This window comes from Meles meles, chromosome 8, assembly GCF_922984935.1.
Source record: "Meles meles chromosome 8, mMelMel3.1 paternal haplotype, whole genome shotgun sequence".
Lineage (NCBI taxonomy): Eukaryota > Metazoa > Chordata > Mammalia > Carnivora > Mustelidae > Meles > Meles meles.
In genome coordinates this window covers 75,725,859-75,746,095 of record NC_060073.1, presented here as the reverse complement: position 1 = coordinate 75,746,095, position 20,237 = coordinate 75,725,859, and the positions used below count along the sequence as shown (strand labels likewise).

The 20,237-nt window shown below is 36.5% G+C and overlaps 1 protein-coding gene across 1 annotated transcript in view; it reads left to right on the top strand.

Annotated features, from left to right (window-relative positions):
• The window catches only part of NOX4 (NADPH oxidase 4), a 172,553-nt gene that overhangs the window by 102,859 nt on the left and 49,457 nt on the right, over window positions 1-20,237 (top strand). The window contains exon 14 of the mRNA XM_046017410.1: window positions 13,654-13,735. Coding sequence (XP_045873366.1) covers window positions 13,654-13,735 — 82 coding nt within the window. The remainder of the gene's footprint in view (window positions 1-13,653; window positions 13,736-20,237) is intronic.

Sequence of the window (20,237 nt, the reverse complement as noted above, 5' to 3'; positions counted from 1 at the left end):
CTGGAGGTGACAAATAATGGACAGGAAATGCTAAAAAACCCCAAGCATTGTGCCAAATTGAGTAGTACAATAGATTGTTAAGTAAGTAGAGTTAAAATTGTCTGCTGTAGTGTGATAGGAGATTATCTCATTTTTTGTTGGCACTGTGTTGAGAAACTAGTAGAATGTCTTGGGGTGCCCCTAGCAACATAATTAAAGAGGAGAAGAAAAAGACCTAAAATAAAAAACTTTGCATATCCCAATGTTTTCAGTGACAATACCTAGTAGAAGGCTATGCCTCTAACTGGAACAGATAAAATGTATTTTAAGAGTTAGACGTCCTTCAAGGAATAGTCAAGTGACTTGTCATCCTTTATTACCCCAACTTCTTCTCATTTATGACATAATCCTCTGAGTTTCCACTTTCACAATAACAGTGAAAATCTTTTGTTGCTGTTGGAATGGTGGACTCTTCAACGGCAGTCCGAATATTGTCTTCTCTGGTTGAGGTAGCGTACTCAACCATATAGACTTTCAAGCCTGGCAACAAAAATACAGAAAAGGCAACTAGGGTCAAGACCCAAACCAATACCAATGGGACTTTTTTTCCCCTTTTCCTTTCCTTTCCTTTTTTTCCCTTTCCTTTTCTTTTCTTTCTTTCTTTCTTTCTTTTTTTTTTTCCATTTTATTTATTTTTTCAGCGTAACAGTATTCATTCTTTTTGCACAACACCCAGTGCTCCATGCAAAACGTGCCCTCCCCATTACCCACCACCTGTTCCCCCAACCTCCCACCCCTGACCCTTCAAAACCCTCAGGTTGCCCCAACCTCCCACCCCTGACCCTTCAAAACCCTCAGGTTGTTTTTCAGAGTCCATAGTCTCTTATGGTTCACCTCGCCTCCCCAATGTCCATAGCCTGCTCCCCCTCTCCCAATCCCACCTCCCCCCAGCAACCCCCAGTTTGTTTTGTGAGATTAAGAGTCATTTATGGTTTGTCTCCCTTTCTCTTTTTTAGGTCAGGGAAGGAATTTACATGAATATTCTTATTCTTATTTTTTCTACAGAGTAGGAACAAAAGACAGCATTTTCCAAATTATCTTTCAGAAAGAGGTTTTTAATTATATTGATTACACATTATATTTACCTTTTTTTTTAAGATTTTATTTATTTGACAAAGATCACAAGTAGGCAGAGAGGCAGGCAGAGAGAGAGAGGAGGAAGCAGGCTCCCTGCTGAGCAGAGAGCCTGATGCGGGGCTCGATCCCAGGACCCTGGGACCATGACCTGAGCCGAAGGCAGAGGCTTTAACCCACTGAGCCACCCAGGCGCCCCACACATTATATTTACCTTTTTATCTAGCTGGAGGAGTTAGCCTTTATAAGTAAATCTTTAACAAAAACTCCCTAAACCTATCAAAAACATGCATTTGGTATGTATTATTTTTACCATATTAAAAGAATTCAGAGAAGAAAAAAAGCTGATTTAACTTCAGTGAGAACTGAAAATCAAGTAATCTCAAGAAAATGAAGGTTTTTTTTTTGTTTTTGTTTTTTTTATTTTTTATAAACATATAATGTATTTTTATCCCCAGGGTTACCAGGTCTGTGAATCGCTAGGTTTACACACTTCACAGCACTCACGATAGCACATACCCTCCCGAATGTCCATAACCCCCTCCCCCTCTCCCAACCCCACCTCCCCCCAGCAACCCCCAGTTTGTTTTGTGAGATTAAGAGTCATTTATGGTTTGTCTCCCTCCCAATCCCATCTTGAAGGGTTTTTTTTGAAAGGATAGAACAATGTAGAGGGACATGCTATGTTTCTAGATATAAAGTCTGAATATTTAAAACTGTTAATTCTCCCCAAGATAAATTATAGGCTTAATATGATTTCAATTAGAATCAAAATTCAAAGTAAAAAATAATTATCAATGGTCATTTGAAAAAACAGAAGAAAATAATTAAAAATAAATAACAAAAAATCTAGAATATCTTGAATGACAAAACTGGCCATATTAAAACGTGTTATAAAGTGAAATGAACTTTACAAACTAAGAATTTATAAGGATAAGAGACGTACTTAGGAACATGAAGCTATTAAGTGGATCAGTTGAGATTTTAACTCAGGCTCACTATATGCTAAAACATGTGCTAATTTACTATGCTTCCTCCTATAATGTTAAAATAGTTTAAGGAGTATGGTACTAGAACAAAAATTACAGGAAATCTACTAACAAGGAAAAATAGATACCCTAGAAACAGACCCTTTACTACATGAAAATACATATGATATGATATGATATGATATGATATGATAAAGAAAGGTCCATAAATCAATGGAAGTATTAGTTTGTAAATAGTTAAAACAGTTGTCACTTAACTATCCAAAAAAATTGCATCTTTACTTTAGAAGACCAAAAGTTAATCCCAAATAGGTTAAATATTTTTACATAAAAAAGTTACTCTGTCAAGGAATGAGAAGAAATGAGAAAGTAATAGCAGTCTCTCGATACAAAAGACCATCTATCCTAGAAGAATACACAGTGAAAACTAAGTAGTTTTAACTATGTAAAAACATAAAAATCCCATCAGAAAAGAAAACAGAGTTGAACAGAAAAACGTTTATAGCAGTTACTCACTAATACCGTCCATACATAGAGTCCCTTCAATTCAATAAGAAGCTATAAAAGGAGGGTCGCCTGGGTGGCTCAGTGGGTTAAGCCTCTGCCTTTGGCTCAGGTCATGATCTTAGAGTCCTGGAATCAAGCCCCGCATTGTGCTCTCTTCTCATCAGGGAGCCTGCTTCCTCCTCTCTCTCTTTGCCTGCCTCTCTGCCTACTTGTGATCTCTGTATGACAAATAAATGAATAAAATATTTTTTAAAAAACCTGGAAAAGGAAATGGATGAATTATATAAACAGAGAAAATCATAATAGTATTCAAATAAATGTTAATTAGAAAATCTAGAATACAATATTGTGTCTGTCACTTAACAAATATTTTTGTTGGTGATATTTGTTAGTGAAGATGTAAAATACTGACATTGGGAATGCATGTGCAAAAAAAGAAAACCAGAGGGATCAAGGAAAACCCAAACTTTTCCAATGAAACAACCTAACAAAGGAAACACATTCATATGTTTGCTTGTTGCCCTTCCGTAATCCATTTTATAAGCTTGTTCTTTGACCAGGAGGTCCTGTATTTAAAAGAAGACTCTCACTATGAGGTTGGTTTTTATAAACTTGAAAGGACCATATATTGCATGCCATTAATTTTGTTAGCCCAGGGTTTTTGGTTAGAACTTCCTAAAAACATAAAAGAAAATGTCCAGTTGCTTTGGATCTTGGATAAAATTGCCTGTTCCTTATAGAATATGCACCCAGCAGGTATTCAGAGTTTGTGCAGAAAGCAGGAACTGAATTAGTATCAAGCTGAGCCTTGATCACTTTGACATGTTTCTTTTATTGAATGCCAACATTGTTAAAAAATTGCATTTGCTGTGACAAATGAAAATATAACGTTTTCCCTAAAAGGTGGATTGCTTAGTAGCAATAATGTGTTTATCCAAAAATGCTTCTCTTATTTGCTTTCACTTTCCTTGAACCTCTTCTTTTATTTTCCCCTGTCAGTTTTTACTGTAGTTTAGCCTCTGTGGCAATGGAAGAGAATTTATATTTTATAAGAAAGCTAGTGATAGACATTGCTTCATTGATGTATTTAGAGGCCAAGAAGTCTGTTTGCAGTCCTTTCAAAAGCTGCTTTTGATTTTTTTTAACAGTATGTTTAACAAGTAGGACCCAGAATAATGAGTATTAAAGAAAGAGACTTTTATCACTGTGCTTCCTGTGGAAAGAAAAGGATCCGTTAAGTAAATTTCCATTGTATAATACTGCCTTGTCTACCTTCAGGCCTTCTGGTGTTAAGAGTACCAGGTGTCCATGTATATAGACCGTATGACCCTGCTGCCTTTTTTTTTTTTTTTTCTTCTCATTTTGTAATTCTTAGACAAGAAGAAAGTAAGGATGGGAGTACAGCATTTTCTCTCCCAAGAATGAGGGAAAAAACAGTGAGGCATTGGAAAGAACACTGGACCATGAATTTGGCTGGGGGTGGACAGAGGGGGTGGGTGTGCCTTGTTTGTTAAGTCTCTGTTTCTTACTTGCCATGTGACCTTGGGCTGGTCAGTCCACCTGTTTTAGCTTCCTCTCCTACAACATACTGCATTATGGGAGTTTTCTCATTTCTCAACTCATTGCTTTTATAAACGTCTATAATTCTTCTCAGAGAAATAAGTTCTAGAATGTGGATAATTTAATGCCACATAAAGTAGGAATGAGAAAAGATTGATTTTGGTATAGTTGAGAAAATCTAAAGGAAATATTGTGGAAGGATATATGCCAAGCGCAGGATTTTTCTGTTTCTTTTTTTCCCCTATCATTTATTAAGGATCTTCTTCATTTATTAGCTCTCGTTGTGTATATGCTCTATGTCCTTACCTTCTGACTTGCAAGTGTGGGCTTGTTTGTTTTTTTTAAATGTTTTTCCTTGCGTAAGACAAGTATGAGATATTGTTCTTTATATTCCTTTGACATTGATCTTAATATTTGTGGAGAAGGTAGTTTAAATAACCAGAGCATATAGCTGATTGCTTTTTCTCCTAGAATTGCAGAATTTCCATTTGAATTTTATCAACAGATAATTTTTCTATACCTTTAGGAGCAAAATACTCTTGCCCTGCAGCTAGATTTCCTGATTTACCTAAAATAGTATTAATCTGAATGCCTTTGATGTTGCTTTGAAAGCAATATTTTAAATAGCAACTATTGTTATTCAATACTGAGTTACCATGGTAATAAAGAACATTCACTTGATTTAAACTTTTCAGAAAAAGAAAATTTAGACTCTGTTTTTCTAGTTGGTTTGAATGTACCACTGTAAATCTGCCCTTTCATTCCCAGTTTTTGAAGTAATTTGTTTTTCTAAGATTAGTGTGCATTTTTCTTTTTTTGAGCAAAATAAAACATCGGATTTTTACAAACCATTAATTTCTTTAAATCCCTAGGAGAGAGAACAGCACTTCTTTCCCTTTTTAAGTAATTTTGTAATTACATTCTAAATCCTTTTTCAAATAGCTCTAATGGAATTGAAATTCTTTTGTTGTCCTGGAACTTCCCTGTGATAAACAGAGCTGCCCTTAAGAATAAGAATCTTTTTTTATTCATAGTGTGTGACAAATAATAGGTACTTACTAAAAGTTTGCTGAGTGAGTGCGTAAAAGATTAACGTATGATTTAATTGATAAAAGTTCTTTCTGCTCAAAATATTAGTCTTTAAATTCGGTGCTATTAGTGATTATTAGTATATCGTAGACAACAGAAATATTAGCAAAATTCTTCATCTAGCACCATGGATCAGAAGGAGTTCTTTGGCTTTTTTACTTCACTTTTTAAATAAAACCTTCCTGATTCTTCTGCTTTTTATTACCAATAGATCCAGGAGACGTTGGTTTTTCTGTTCTTCTGGAATCTTGGAATATACATTTAGCATTTATTTGTTTGTAGTGAACTTTTCTTTTGATAACATCTGTGTTCAGTACTAGACCTTCAGCTTATTGAGGACCTAACTTGATGCCTGGTCAATAAATGTTTGCCAAAAAAGTAATTTTTAGATGTGCATATTTTGTTTATATATTTAAACAGTGCTCCCTAAATATTATGGGGAAAATTAGCTTGTACCTTCTCTTTAAAGTAGCGTGTGTGTATATGTGTGTGCATTTGTACATGTACATGTTGTGTTTCTTCATTGGTGCAATGACTTCCTTAGGAGGTGGAGGAGTGAACAGTTGGAGGAGTGTAAGATATGTGAATGACAAGTACTTTTGAAGATGTGTTCATATGTGTGTACAAGTGATAGGATACACATCTATCTTTTCAAAAATTATTCTTGAGATAAGTACTATTAAAAATACGAACAGGTTATAGATAAAATAAAAGTTAACACATAGAGTACATCATATATGTACTCTATACACACACGTGTGTGTGTGTATAGAGTACATATATGAGTACATATATGTATAGAGTACATATATGTATAGAGTATATACAGTTCTAAACGGTCAGTTCTAAACGGTCTTTAATAAAGGGATAGTCAGGTCCCTTTGAGAAAAGACCCTTCTCCATGTCAAAATTAAACTATACAATGATCCTCTTCTGATTTGGCAGGTTTAGTGCATGGGTGAAAGGGAAATATTCAAGTTTTGGTGAACTGACATTGACTCTAAGCTGCTACTATATCCTGAGGAACCAAAACATTACTGTAGTAGACCAGTAACAGTTGGGGCTTATGGGAAGCTCATGGAGTTTCACCTTCAGTGTGTGTCCCCATAGGCCCAGTGAATCCCTGAATCCACCAGAATGCATGATTAGAATACATGCTGAGCCACTGTCAGAATCCCTTATTTATATAACCTTTTTCTCCCACTTTAATATGATTTTTTAAAAATTTACTCTTGATGTTTTGCACTTTTAAGTAGAAGGGAATATTTCCCATGTTTGGTTGTTAGTCTTAAGTTTATTTCATCATACGTGCCACTGTTTGCTTCTTAAAGTCCAAAAGTTAAGCCCCATTCTTTTCTGTTTGTATAAATATTGCTAAAGACAAGTTTTTGAAGACCTCACTAACCAGTCTATGGTCTTTACCAGCTTACTTTGTTCCCTGCAATTCCTCTTTGTTTTTTTCTTTTATTATTTTTTTAAGATTTTATTTGTTTATTTGACAGAGAGAGCACAAGTGGGTGGGCGGGGTGTTGGAGAGGGAGAAGCAGCCTCCCAGCTGAGCAGCGAGCCCGATGTGGGGCTCGATCCCAGAACCTTGGGATCATGACCTGAGCTGAAGGCAGACGTTTAATGAACTGAGCCACTCAGGTACCCCTGCAATTCCCTTTCTAAAGAGAAGACAGTCTTGGAACTATTAGTGCATTTTTGAGATAGAGTCAAGGGGAGGTGGGTAGAAAATGACTAAATAGGTGAGAAAGAAGAATTTTTTGGGGGGGATTGAGCAGTTTTCATTAAAAAAAAAGAGAGAAAGAATGGGAAATTGAATAGAGAGAGGAGAAATAGGAAAGATAAGAGAAATGAAACACCTGCCTGTCTTTCCTAACTTGAGCATACAGGCTGGAGACCTTTGGGATATAAAAGCTGCTTTGTGGTAGAGAATGTTGAGGTAGGCATCAATGGAAGGAGCATAAGAGAGTATGACATGTTTGTGGACACTTAAATCGTACTCTCTCTTCACTCCTCCCTACCTTCCCATGTATTAATGATTGGTTTCTGAGCAGTAATATGAAGTTAGAATTATTATTATATTAATTAGATTATTAGATTATTGTTATATTAACTATTAATTAATTAGATTATTAATAGATTAATTATTTGAATCATTATTATCTTTTGATGAGTGGCCAATCTGTAACTTGACATTATGTAGAGATTGGGCTACCTGGTTGGATCCTACTGTCAAGCTTATTTCTTTTTTCATAGCATTGATCTCCTACTGGACCTTCTGTGTATTTATATGTTAAATTATCATCATTATGCGTAGTTTTCATAAAATAATGAGTAACTTGTGAAATAGATGCCGATTCATCATCAACAGATTTGAGCATTTTCATGTGTTCAGAGAAATCCTTATGGCCTCCAAGGTATATGGCAGATCTTGACAAACATGTTGTTCAAGGTATATGTTCAGCTTTTTGGACAAAGTAAGATAAATTTAGCATTTTTTATTAATCATCCTGTATTTTAGCTTATAAACACTTACTGTGTTTCATAAGAAAGGACAAAATAAGCGTGTCCAGGCTGCTCTGTACACGTCACGGTACTATATAATTTTATATATAACTTTCATATCAACCTAAATTATGATTTCCTACTGACACTATCCCCTGAAGGCTTGATGGCCTTGTGCATCTCCTGGACTGCAGCGCAGGGCCTAGTGCAGCTGGCTGGTGTGCCATGGGCCCTGTAGGGTATTTATCTAGTTCTGCCACCCCAAGCCCTGACTGGACCATGTTACTTGTCCTGAGGTGTATGTATGTCTGAGAGCACTTCATTTTAACAATGGGCATCTGTACTCATAACGAAGGTATTAGTTATGTTACTTCTGAAAAGGGCTGGAAAAGAAATTGATTTATTCTGGCTTAACCACAGGCATGTGCATCTCGCCCGTAGTTGAGGAGAACATGGCAGAAGCTCTAAGTGGAAAGTGCGGGTCTAGCAAACCCATGTGCTGCAGGTTGGGCTGGCCAGAAACTGAGTCTGAGAAGTAATTTATGAATTTGAAATGTTTATTAGGGATCAACACCCCCGAAGGGAGAAGGAAGGATGTGGGATTGGGTTGAGCTTCCTCAACAGTTGAATCACCGTGCAGAGTCTACAAGCCTTAGCCAAACTGGTGGGAAGCTCTGAAGCAAGTATTGCCCATCTGTAATATTGCCTCTGTAAAGCTAAAATACCCCTGCCTTGTTCAGCCGCTGGCTACGAGCTGTTCTGGGAAAGTCATTTCTGTCCCTTGCATCTGAGGTGGACCCTGATGGAAGTGACAGCCAGAGGCTGCCTGCTGGCTATACTCATCACAACAGGATGATAGGCACGTCACCGAAGCAGAATAAGGGGGTGGGGGGGGGTTCTCTATATCAACCACAGCCCCTTAGTGTATTTCATTAGTAACATTCAATTTGAAAATAAGATTCTGAGATGAATACTAAATTGAACAGAATGCTAGCAAGCGTGAACCAGCACCGTCCCACACAAACCAAGACATACAGCTACCCTCCCCGTCAGTGGCTTTTGCAAGATTCCCATCCTGTCCTTAAGCATATGTTCTTTAAGGGATTCAGAGTTGAAAGGTGGCTCAAAGATCACTGAACTCATTTGTCAACTGAGGAAAGGAATTAAGATCAGAGGCAGAAGGAGGTGGAGAACCTCAGACTTTCTGACAACCAGCTTGGTACCTTTTCTATTATACCCTGTTGCTTCTAAGTATTACAAACTCTGTAGTAAAGAGAGATTCATTCTGTGGTACACCCTGTATCATGCAGACTCACTTATAACACTGCCTGTCTTATGAGATAATCTTCAGTTTTCCTTGTAAAATAATAGAAATATTATAGTGTAATCATTTACAGATTTTGCTTGAAGACTAAGAGCATGGGGACGATGCCTATTTCCTTACAAGCCTTATCTTATAATTTCGAATACGGTGCTGCATGATGCTAGTTATTTTTAAAGCTAAATTTAAGTCTCCAATGAGTCTGTTTAATACCCCTTAAGGATTTTGTCTTAATGCTTTTTGAAGAAAGAAATTAAATCTGGCAAACCAAGTGTCATATGAGCATTAAAAGAAAGAGGAGAAAGTTTGTATCTAATAATAAAAATCCCAATAACTTCTTACCAGGTTTTTTAGAGCAACATTATCACTCTTTAGAGATGTTTTATTTAGTTTTCTTTCCTGCCTGTGATGATGTAATACTTAAAGTCGGTAAAACATTCATTTCCATAGTGAAGACTACGGAGAAGCAAAGGTAAGGAAAGGAAATTACTTGGAAAGAAACAGTGATTTAGAGTTGGTAAAAATCTCCATGGAGTTCCTCCAGCAAACCACAGCTGTTTCTCAGATTCTTACTGAAGACCCCCACCAAGTGGCTATGATCACATCTTTAGATGCAAAGAACTTTTGTACTACAGAAGGAAGGCATCATTTTTCATTTTATTTTCTGCCCTTATTTAACTTCTTTCTTTTTTTATAGTGGTAGGAAGAAGATTTTATTGTCTTCTCATCTCAGAAACATATTTGCATACAGGTTTTTTGTTGTTATGCAAATTTGTATTGCATCTGTTACATTTTGCATTTGGGAGAGGATTACAAACTGGACATTTTTCACAAAGGGGAAGATAAAGAATTGAGTCACAATAAATATACAAAGAAGTCTGAATTTGAATTGGAAAGATTATTTTATTTTTCTCATCTTTGATATTAAATATCTTTGATATTAAATAGATATTAAATAGATATTAAATAATATAAATAATAATGTATTGTCTCACAATTGATTGTCCAGAGAGCCCCAATTAGTGTAATCATGTGTAGTATGCCGTCCAGCTCTGATAGCCTCACAATCTTCGTTGATTGAACAGGAGAAGTGGAGAGTGGGTGAAAGTCTACAAAAGCTTATTTTAATTAAGATATATCCCCGACTGGTAGACAATCATGTTCAGACATTATCTCATCATTAGTCAACTCATCAAAATATCACTTTTCAGAAAATCCCCTGGTTCTTTTCAGTGGCTTTAATGAAATTATTCTAAGAACCCAGTGAAAGGATTGAGATCTCGTGTTCAGATAATTGCCATTTTCCTAAGAAATAGACTTGGGGCCTCCTGAGAAAGCAGATCAGCTGGTGTGACATTTGCAGCAAGAGAAGAAGTAGTGTTTTAAAAATTCTGCTGCTTAACAGAGGAAACACCAGTTTACTTCAGTCTTTTTTCCCAGCATCAGATAAACAATGAGATGCTGATTAATTAGTTGATAGGCAGAAATCTGGGAGACTAGGCAATTTTTCATTTACTCGAATTTTTCTAAGGATACTTTTCTATGTATATTTTTATTCTCATAAAAAGTAAACAATCATATCTGTATGGGATAAAGTTAATTGTTCATATTTAGGAATTTATGAATGTAATAATAAAAATAAACATTTTAGAAGGACATAATTTTAAGCAGCTCTTTTCTTTGTATATGTATGAACTTTTTTTTTAACGTTTGTGGTGGCTAGTGAAGGATCTTCATGTGTGCTTAGTGTTGCTTGCATTTAGGATTCAGATTAAAGGATGCTTCAAATGTAAGACTATTCATTATAGATTTTAGAGTTTGGGTGGATTTGCAAGTGATTTCTCATATGCTACTTTTGCTGTGTGTGTGTGTGTGTGTGTGTGTGTGTGTGTGTGTGTGTGTGTATTTTAAATCCTATCAATATAATGTTATCTCCAGAGATTGTCTTCAAATTTACAATCAAATATTTTTTTGTCATTATAGAAACAGGGGAAAGCCTCCAGCTATAAATTGTTATGGTTGTTCGAATTAAGAATTCTGATTTTTTTTTTTTTACATTTCCATCAGTTTGGGAATCATTCAGTAAAACTTTAATTTATATTGTTAGCACCCCAGGATATATCGTATTCAATGTAGCTGTTTGCACCATTCTTTCTTTTCTTGATGTAAAAGTTCATGTTTGTGGCTGTGTTTTGGCTCTGTTTTCCAAGATTTATTTAGGAAAGGGATAAATGGAGGAGAGAAGGGGGAAAAGGAGAAACACTACAAATTGCTCATTTAATGAAAAGCTACGTAAATTGGGACATGTCCTGAAAGTGTCACATCAGAAGAATTTACTAGTCATTTCATTGACATAAACATTAATTCTGCTCATTAAAAGTAGCAGTATATTGGTCAGTATAAATTAATTTATACTTAAAAAAGAAAAAGAAAACGTGCTTTCTTATATCTGTGGGCTGTAAAATACAAGCATCTCTCTTAGGATCTTCTCAGGTCCTCCCCAAGTGTATGGTAGGTAAGAATGTCAGAGTGCTGAGAGCAAGCAGCAGAGAGTCAGTCAGTCATCGACTCAATGTTGTAATAAATATGGAGATAAATCACCATCCTGCTTCTCAGCACCCTTTGTAACCACTGTGTTCACCAGCATTTAACATCTGGCTATTCAGTAACTGGGAATTGGCGATGGTCATCAACTGCGAATTTTCAGTATTTCATGGAAATTGTGTGCCTTCATTTAGTGATGGATTTACTGCAGCTTGGAGCCTCGGCTTTGCACTCTTCTCTCAGCCTGAGACCCTGTCAAGGCTGGAGCTCCGGTACCCTTGTTTTTCATGGTTGATAGATGACCAGTTGCGTTTTTCTGGAAGATGTTATGATTAACCTTGGCAATTTCCTTTATGCAATAAAAATAGAAATATTATTTCAACTAATATTTATCGAGCATCTTAATTGGTATCAGATAATGTTCCATATCTGGGTGATGTACTACACACCTACTCGAAGGAGAAGGAGAGGTGGATAGACAATTATATCTAACAATAAAAAATACAATCTGGAACATTCTTTGAGAGTGTAAGCATGGAGTATACTACAAGTACACACAGTAGGGCCATCTATTCCAGATTTTGGAGGAGGAGGAAAAGAAAGAGGAGGGATCAAGGAAACCTTCCCATAGGGATGACTAGAGGTAATGAGTACCTAGTTCTGGAAACACGGGACCAGCATCAGGGTGATAGGCTACACTATGCAATGCAGATAATTATGCAGTACAGCTATTTCTAAAGTAGAACTGAGGATTCTTCCTTTGTCCACATTCCTCTTTTTCCTTTTTTCCCCCATTTCCTTTCACCCCTCTCTCCTTCCCTACTTTCTTCTCTCTTCCTTCTCTTTTTCTTCCTCTTCCTCCTTCCTTCATTATGTGCTTAATAAGCACAGAATTTTGTTAGTCAAAGTTTTGGTTCATGGGTTAATGTCATCCTTGGACAATCCCTGACCCTTAGTCATTCATTTACTCTTTTATGATGCTATAAATATATTTCATATACATAACTAAATTTTATATATTTAACATAGTTGTGAAATATTAACAACGATGACCTACCTTTTGCTTTTCTCCTATTTCATCATCTTACCCCTTCTAAAAGATAACCATTATTCTGGATTATGTATATTATGCTTCTTTTCCACAGGTTTGTTTTGTTTTATACATGACATTTCTAAATGATACATTGCTTCGTTGTTTTTTAAGTTAACAAATGATATTTTTCTGTATGTAATCTACTTGGGTTTTTTTCACTCACCATTTTACTATGTTTTTATTTGTGACTGATTTCATTCAATTCCACTTCAATTAATATTCCATTGTGTGTATGTGCGGCAAATTGTCCATTCTCCTGTTGATAGAAAATTGAGTGGTTTCACTTTATGTTGTAATGAAAGTGCTATGAATATTCTTTTACTCGCTGCCTAAGATATGTGAAAGTTTCTGCAGAGTATATACCCAGGAATGGAAATATTGGCTCATAGGGTACACTGAGGTTAAACTTAGAAGATAATTGCAAGTTGTTTTCCAAACCTATTGTAGCAACTTGCAATCTCACCAGAATGATATGAGAGCTTACGTTGATGCATATCTTCCTTAATACTTGGTCTTATGAGATTCATTTCTGTCAATCAAATGCAACATAATATATGAATGCTATCTAATGGTATGTAGCTTTGATTAGCACTTTCCAGGTTACTGTTGAGACTGAACATCTCTTAGGTATATTTGTTGATCATGACTATTTCCTGTAATATTTCAATTTTAAGATTTTATTAGTCTATACTAATGAATACTTTTTATTTTTGTACTGACAGTTGTTGCAATATCTTAATCTAAAAAGATAGTCATTAACTTGAAACAGACATGGCAGTACTATACAAAATGGTGGGCACATTTCTAATAAAAGAGGTGCATTCAAAATAATGGAGAAGTCAAAAAAATAGGTAATAATTACATTTTGAAGTTATTTTCATGACTTTTATTTTTTCACAACTCGATGTTTATTTTTCTTTTGACAGAACGGTTTCGAGATTTACTACTTCCGCCATCTAATCAAGACTCTGAGATTCTGCCCTTCATTCAATCTAGAAAGTATCCCAAGTAAGCACTAGGAGTTCACTGGATATTGGGTGGGGATGGGTGCAGTGACAGGGGAGGCTTGGGGGGACAAAAACAAAATAGTTTCTTTCTAAGGATTTCTGAAAAAGCTAAAATACTCCAACCTACTTAAGGAGGGCATCTCCTGCACTGTAAGGTCTCAGGCTCTCCACAGCTGGGTCAGAGAAAAGAACCTTGCCTGCACTACAGCCCAGCTGTGAGTAGGAGTATTTGCAGAGGGCGAGCTGTAAGTACCCGCACTGGTGTCTGGTCATGCCTCTTTTTGCTTGATTCTGTATCAACAGCTACAGATATTTTGTGGGTGATCCCTCATCTGGTGTCCTGGTTTCTAGCCTTTGAATGCAAGGATTCATTCACATTGTAATGAGTAGTTTTCAGATAACCACCTGTTAGATACGATTTTAGTAATTTCTCTATATTCTTCTTTACTATCTTGATTATGGGAAGCGAAATTTCCTGGCCCTTTCTTATATGGGGCAGAACTGTTCTTCTCTTAGATGCCACAAGTGTACTTATTGGTTGAAGGCATATGCCTTCATCTTCCCAGAGAATCAGCAAGTATGTTTTTTATTAGGCATCTTATTCCTGAAAAGCTGATGGATGCCTATCTTGATCCTTCCTGTAGAAGCTTGGAGTACCCTCTACTTCATGGATGTCTTACACTATTTGCTAGGTAGTCTACAACAAGCTGAGGAAGGAATAAACTGATTTCTGATATAGAAAAGGAAGGTCAGGGGCGCCTGGATGGCTTAGTGGGTTAAAGCCTCTGCCTTCGGTTCAGGTCATGATCCCAGGGTCCTGGGATCGAGCTCCGCATTGGGCTCTCTGCTCAGCAGGGAGCCTGCTTCCTCCTTTCTCTCTCTGCCTGCCTCTCTGCCTTGTGATCTCTGTCTGTCAAATAAATAAATAAAATCTTTAAAAAAAAAGAAAAGGAAGGTCAGCAACGTGAAGAATTAGAGCTTGGTTTATACATATTTCATCAAAACCAATCACTGTGTTAAATGACTCATTCTTTGATTGACTTGGCAATTTATTCAAATATCCACCGGACTTCAATATTAGAATAATTTTTTTCCCCTAAAACTTAGCTTTGATAATATTGACTTACCTCTGATAACAAAAATATAGGATCTGAATTATCTGCTCATTATCTTTGATATTAATCCTGATTTAATATCTAGCAATAATCTTCTAGTTCCCTCACAGGGACTCTCCTGAGGGACATACAAAACCTGGACAGCATTCCATACATACATTACTTTTCATGACAGGAGCATGGAGGAGTCTGAAGGGACTGACACTGTCTGTCAGTATTTTTGCCCTCGACTGCTGTTTGCAGAGAGTAGTGATGCCTGATCTTCTGCCTCTTGCACTTACTATCTACCTCACCCATTTGCTTGAAGAGGGGAACCATAGCTGCTTCTCAGATTATCCATTGGTAATCTGTTTCCCACTATTTCCCTAGGTTTCCTTACCTCTATGTTCTTAACATGTATCCCTCTTGATCTTAGGTTGCTTTTCCCACAATGATGTTCCAATATCATTCTTATACTTAACAGAGAAACCATGTGACAATCCTTTGTCAGTGTCTAATCCTTAGGGTAGTTTTTGTGTTTGTTTTGTTTTTATGGGGGGCATCTGTGGACTAAAAGAATAAAAGTCATCCATTGATGCCACATACACCATGTTGGGGCGAGTAGGAGTGCAGACTGCCTCACGAGCCATGCTTTGTGATTCAGGTCACCTAACTCTGTGCCTCAGTTTCCACCTCTGTGGAAGGGGAGAAATAATAAGACCTACCATCTAGGGGTGTTATGTAGATTAAATCAATTAATAAACAAAAAGATATTTAGAACTTAGCTGGACACATAGCAATACTTCATATGTAGCTGCAAGTGTTGCTACTCATTTAAAATTGCATATAGCCTTAACTAGATCTGCATGTTTCTAAACAGGTTGGTGAATTAGACTGTTCATTGATCTTGGAGGATAGGTCTTATGTCAGGGTACCTTTATCACTCTTCCCTTAATAATATTTGGGGAAGAACTATTTATTTAATATTTCTATATTATGACTTGTTGCTGATGTGAGGCACTGCTTTGGTGACCACTTAACATCATTATGAGACTGGGAGTGGTGCATAAATAATGAATTTAGGAGCACTGAAAAGAAATAGAATAAAATGAAAAAAATCATTATGAGTTTCAGTTTTCCAAATTACCCAATGAAAGCATGCTAATTAAAGAAACCTTTAATTAAGAAGTCTGAATAATATATATAACTATATAAATAGAATATATGTATTTAAATATATAACATTAAATAATATATAATATTTATATTAAAATTCTGGGTTAAATACAATTGACTTATTTAGATTTATTTAGGTTTTATATTTATATAAAATATAGTTTACATAAAATATAATGTATATAATATTTATATAAAAATTCTGGATTAAATACAGTGGGTTATTTAGGTTATAGAATATTAAAAATTTGCATCCTCCCATTGCCCATATAATGTCTAGTTTGGGAGTAGAATTTTAGGAGGTGCTGATGAACAGAGAAAGGGTAGTAGTTCTATTTGTGCTGTGCCTAAGGAGTGTTAAACTGGTCCAAGGAAAAGCATAGGAGCAAATCTCTGGGCATGTAAATAATGGTCATGTAAAGAATACTGGGGTAAAAGAAGAGACAGTTGTATTAAGAGCCAGTTGATAAATATAAGGGGGCAGGGATCTGTGTATGTCTAGACCTAATTTAAACTATTTTGGGATTATTCATGGTTTTCCATATTCTCATTTAGTCTCATTTGTATTCACTCTTAAATATACTATCATTTATTCATTACTGAGGATACTATAAGTCAAGGAATTTGTCATTTCATGACATGCAAAAATTTCTGGAAAGCTGGAAATTTAATCAGACCTCTAGTATTTGTTGTTCTCATTCACAATGTTTATATTGAGATTATTCTCCCTCCCTTTTCTGCTTGTTTTACTGACTCACTGAATATAGACCCTATTAGTGAGAAATGTTTTAAGAATTAAAATATGGCTTGAGAAGCAGCTTGTTTGCCCTATATTATCTAGTGTCACAGGGTGGTGTGTATAGAGCATGGTATAGCTGACCTTCTTTAAGTCAGACTCACTCTACCCTGGTTAATATGAGTTGGTGAGTGGACAGTGGTTATTGGATTGAGTAGGATCTCTAGTTAGGATATTGTCCCTATAATCTTAAGCAACTGTTTATCAAAAGACGTATATAATAGATACTAAAAAAGGGAAATTTTTGTATGTCACTTATTAGAGAAATAATCATGGAGAAGAGAACTGACCAGTTCTTGAAATATGTGTGTGTGTGTGTGTGTGTGTGTGTTATGGAAAGCCATTTAAAAAAAAAAAAAGTTCCCTTCTGGGAAACATTGTTCTGTTCATTCATCACATTCTTACGTTTGTGATCTTGCATTTGACCCTTTGCCAAAGCCTGGCACATCCATTCTCATCAGATCTATGTGAAGATATTGCCTCATGAGAGTTCTTGGAGCATGAATAGGTGTGACCATTGTCAGAAACAGGTGAATGAAAAGAAGAAAAGGAATGTATACTTAATACAAAATAAATGTTGTTGATTCATAGGTTAGAGGAAAGAAATGGAGATAATGAAACTTGCTTTGTTGCTCATGTCTTAGCTGGTGTCACTGTTAACTTTTGAGGCATTTGGGTTTATAACATATTTAAACTTGAGGGTAACTATGAATATTCTTATCCTTGCAGCTTGGAGATGTGAAATGGTTGAAGACATTTGGCATAATTTTGCTCACAAATGACTTGCAACCATTTTAGCAGTTACACCAGCAAAACATGATTCAATGGCTCTGGAAGTTTCACCATATTATGTATAAAAATATTGTGAAAATGTAGGCATAAAATGTGCCATAGCTTTATTTGGTTCTCATGAAGATCAAGTACTCTGGAATGCTTAATCTCAGTACTCTTTAGAGAAAGATATATTATTTAGGATCAAGTTCAGAGTATTCCTTTTGACTTGGTTTGCCACCAGAGGATAACCTTGATTATTTAGACAATAAAAACAATGCCTCAACCCATTCTCGTTTCCAATGGACTGCTTAAAAATGGCTTCAAGCAGTGATATCAGGTGATTAAATGCAAAGCCTCAGAAGACATTTCTAAATTTCATCTATTCTCCAACTTGTCTTCCTTTCTCTTTCCAAAGAAAATTTTGGGTTCCTCTTCTTGCAGAGGCCTCCTCTTTCTCTTTAGTAATTTCTATTCCATCAGTTTGTGTGTAATGTTTTTGTCACTGGAGCTAAGTTACTCCTATTCACAATAAAAACACTTAGCCCTTAACACTTTCTACATTGTCATGATTGTGTTATGTGCTCTATAGGTTTTATTTAACCTTTGTTATTTCCCTGTGAGGTGGGTTAGGTAGTACTATTTCCCCAACTTTACAGATTTTATATATTAGAGGATTTAAATGGGTTAAGTGACTTAACCAAAGTCATATGGAAGAGCTGGGTCCCAAATTCAAGGTCTGCTTGGCCCCCAAATTATACCTAGTCCTATACCATCCTTTCGTCTGTCCATTTTTCCATTAGTCCATTCTTTAAATGTTTATTGAACAATTACTGTGCACTAGAACCAGTCACAATTACTGAGGATACAAAAATAATGAGGACATAACATTTGACTTTGAGGAATGTAGAATCTGGTGGGGGGAAAACAGAATCAGACTCTAATGGAGATATTAATTAGAGCAATGTGATAAGACTTATAATTATGGAGAAATGCACTACACTCAATGGGAAAAGAGAAGACAATGTGTCTTCCAGTCTAGGTAATTCATGGAAAGTTTCATTTTCCCTTGGAGTAAAATCTGGACAAATGCTATGGAACCAGAAGAAGAGGCTTTTTAGATGGAACCAAGAGCATGGAACCAGAAGAAGAGGCTTTTTAGATGGAACCAAGAGCACAGCAGAATATAGAGCCATGAAGTGGGCTGTTCATTGACAGATCACCTGCGGGTGTTCCAGTTGAAAAACCTTTGTGTGTGTGTGTGTGTGTGTGTGTGTGTGTGTGCGTGCGTGTGTATGTGCGCACATGTATATGTGCGTGTGTATGTGCAAATGTTCATACATATTCACACACAGAAGGGCTGGGATATAAGGAGAAATGAGTTCAGGGACCACTCCAAGAAGGACATGGATTGCCATTTAAAGGAGCTTGGATTCTGTGGTGAAGACAGTGGAGTGCCATGAAAGAACTTTAAGCAAAGGAGCAAAAATCATTGTATTTGCCTTTTCCTAGTTTTATCATGGAGCCAGAGAGGGCCACGTGGCACTGCATGGGGCTAGCATACTAGCTTGTTGGCAGTTTCATACTTAGGAAGGCAGTGAGAAAGGATCGATTCCATAGTGATAATAACAGGGAAAAGCAGGTAGATATCTGAGGATTTTAGGAGGCACAGGACAAGAATGTTATGATTACCGGGCAAAGGGCAGGAAGATGGAGAGGGGAGGGATGGGGGGAAGGAGGTCAAAGAAGGGGTTCAAACTTTTTCATTTGGATCACATTCTGTATTAGTGGTCCCAGGGTCTCTCTTTGAAGTGGAGGTAATAATAATGCTATAGAAAAAGCTCTCACATACAATTGCTTTTATTCTCACATAGGATTCTTCTGACACCAGATATGGGGTGTAGTTTTTCACGCACCAACCAATTCCTCAATACCAGCTGGGTGTCTTGTAATTCAATTCAGTTCTGACACTAACCAGAGTTTGGGCAGACCCCACAGGTTAAGGGCTCATTCCATTAGACATGGGTCCACCCCCATTTCAAATGCCAGTCGCAGGTAGCAGGTCCCCAATTTACCCACAATTTCTGTCCAAATCGGCTACAAATCAGAAATTCCAACAACCTCATCCTTGGGTTCAATCATTTGCTAGAACAGCTTTTGAAACTCAGACATACTTTATGAATTTACTGTGTATTAAAGAATGTGATGAACGATATAGATGGACATAAACAACCAGATGAAGATCTAGAAGGGTCTTGAGTGCAGGAACTTCTGTCACATGGAGTAGGGGTGTGCCACCCATCTGGCCTGTAGATGTGTTCACCAACCTGGAAGTTCTCTGAACCCCCATACCATTGAGGTTTTTATGGAAGTTTCATCACAGAAGCATGATTGATTATTAACTTCATTTCCAGCTCTTCTTCCCTCTCCAGCAAATAGAGAGTAGGACTAAACATTCCAAGATTTTAGTCATGGCCTGGTGTTTCTTTCTTTCTTTTTTTTTTTTTAAGATTTTTTATTTATTTATTTGACAGAGATCACAAGTAGATAGAGAGGCAGACAGAGAGAGAGAGGGAAGCAGGCCCCTGCTGAGCAGAGAGCCCGATGCGGGACTTGATCCCAGGACCCTGAGATCATGACCTGAGCCGAAGGCAGCGGCTTAACCC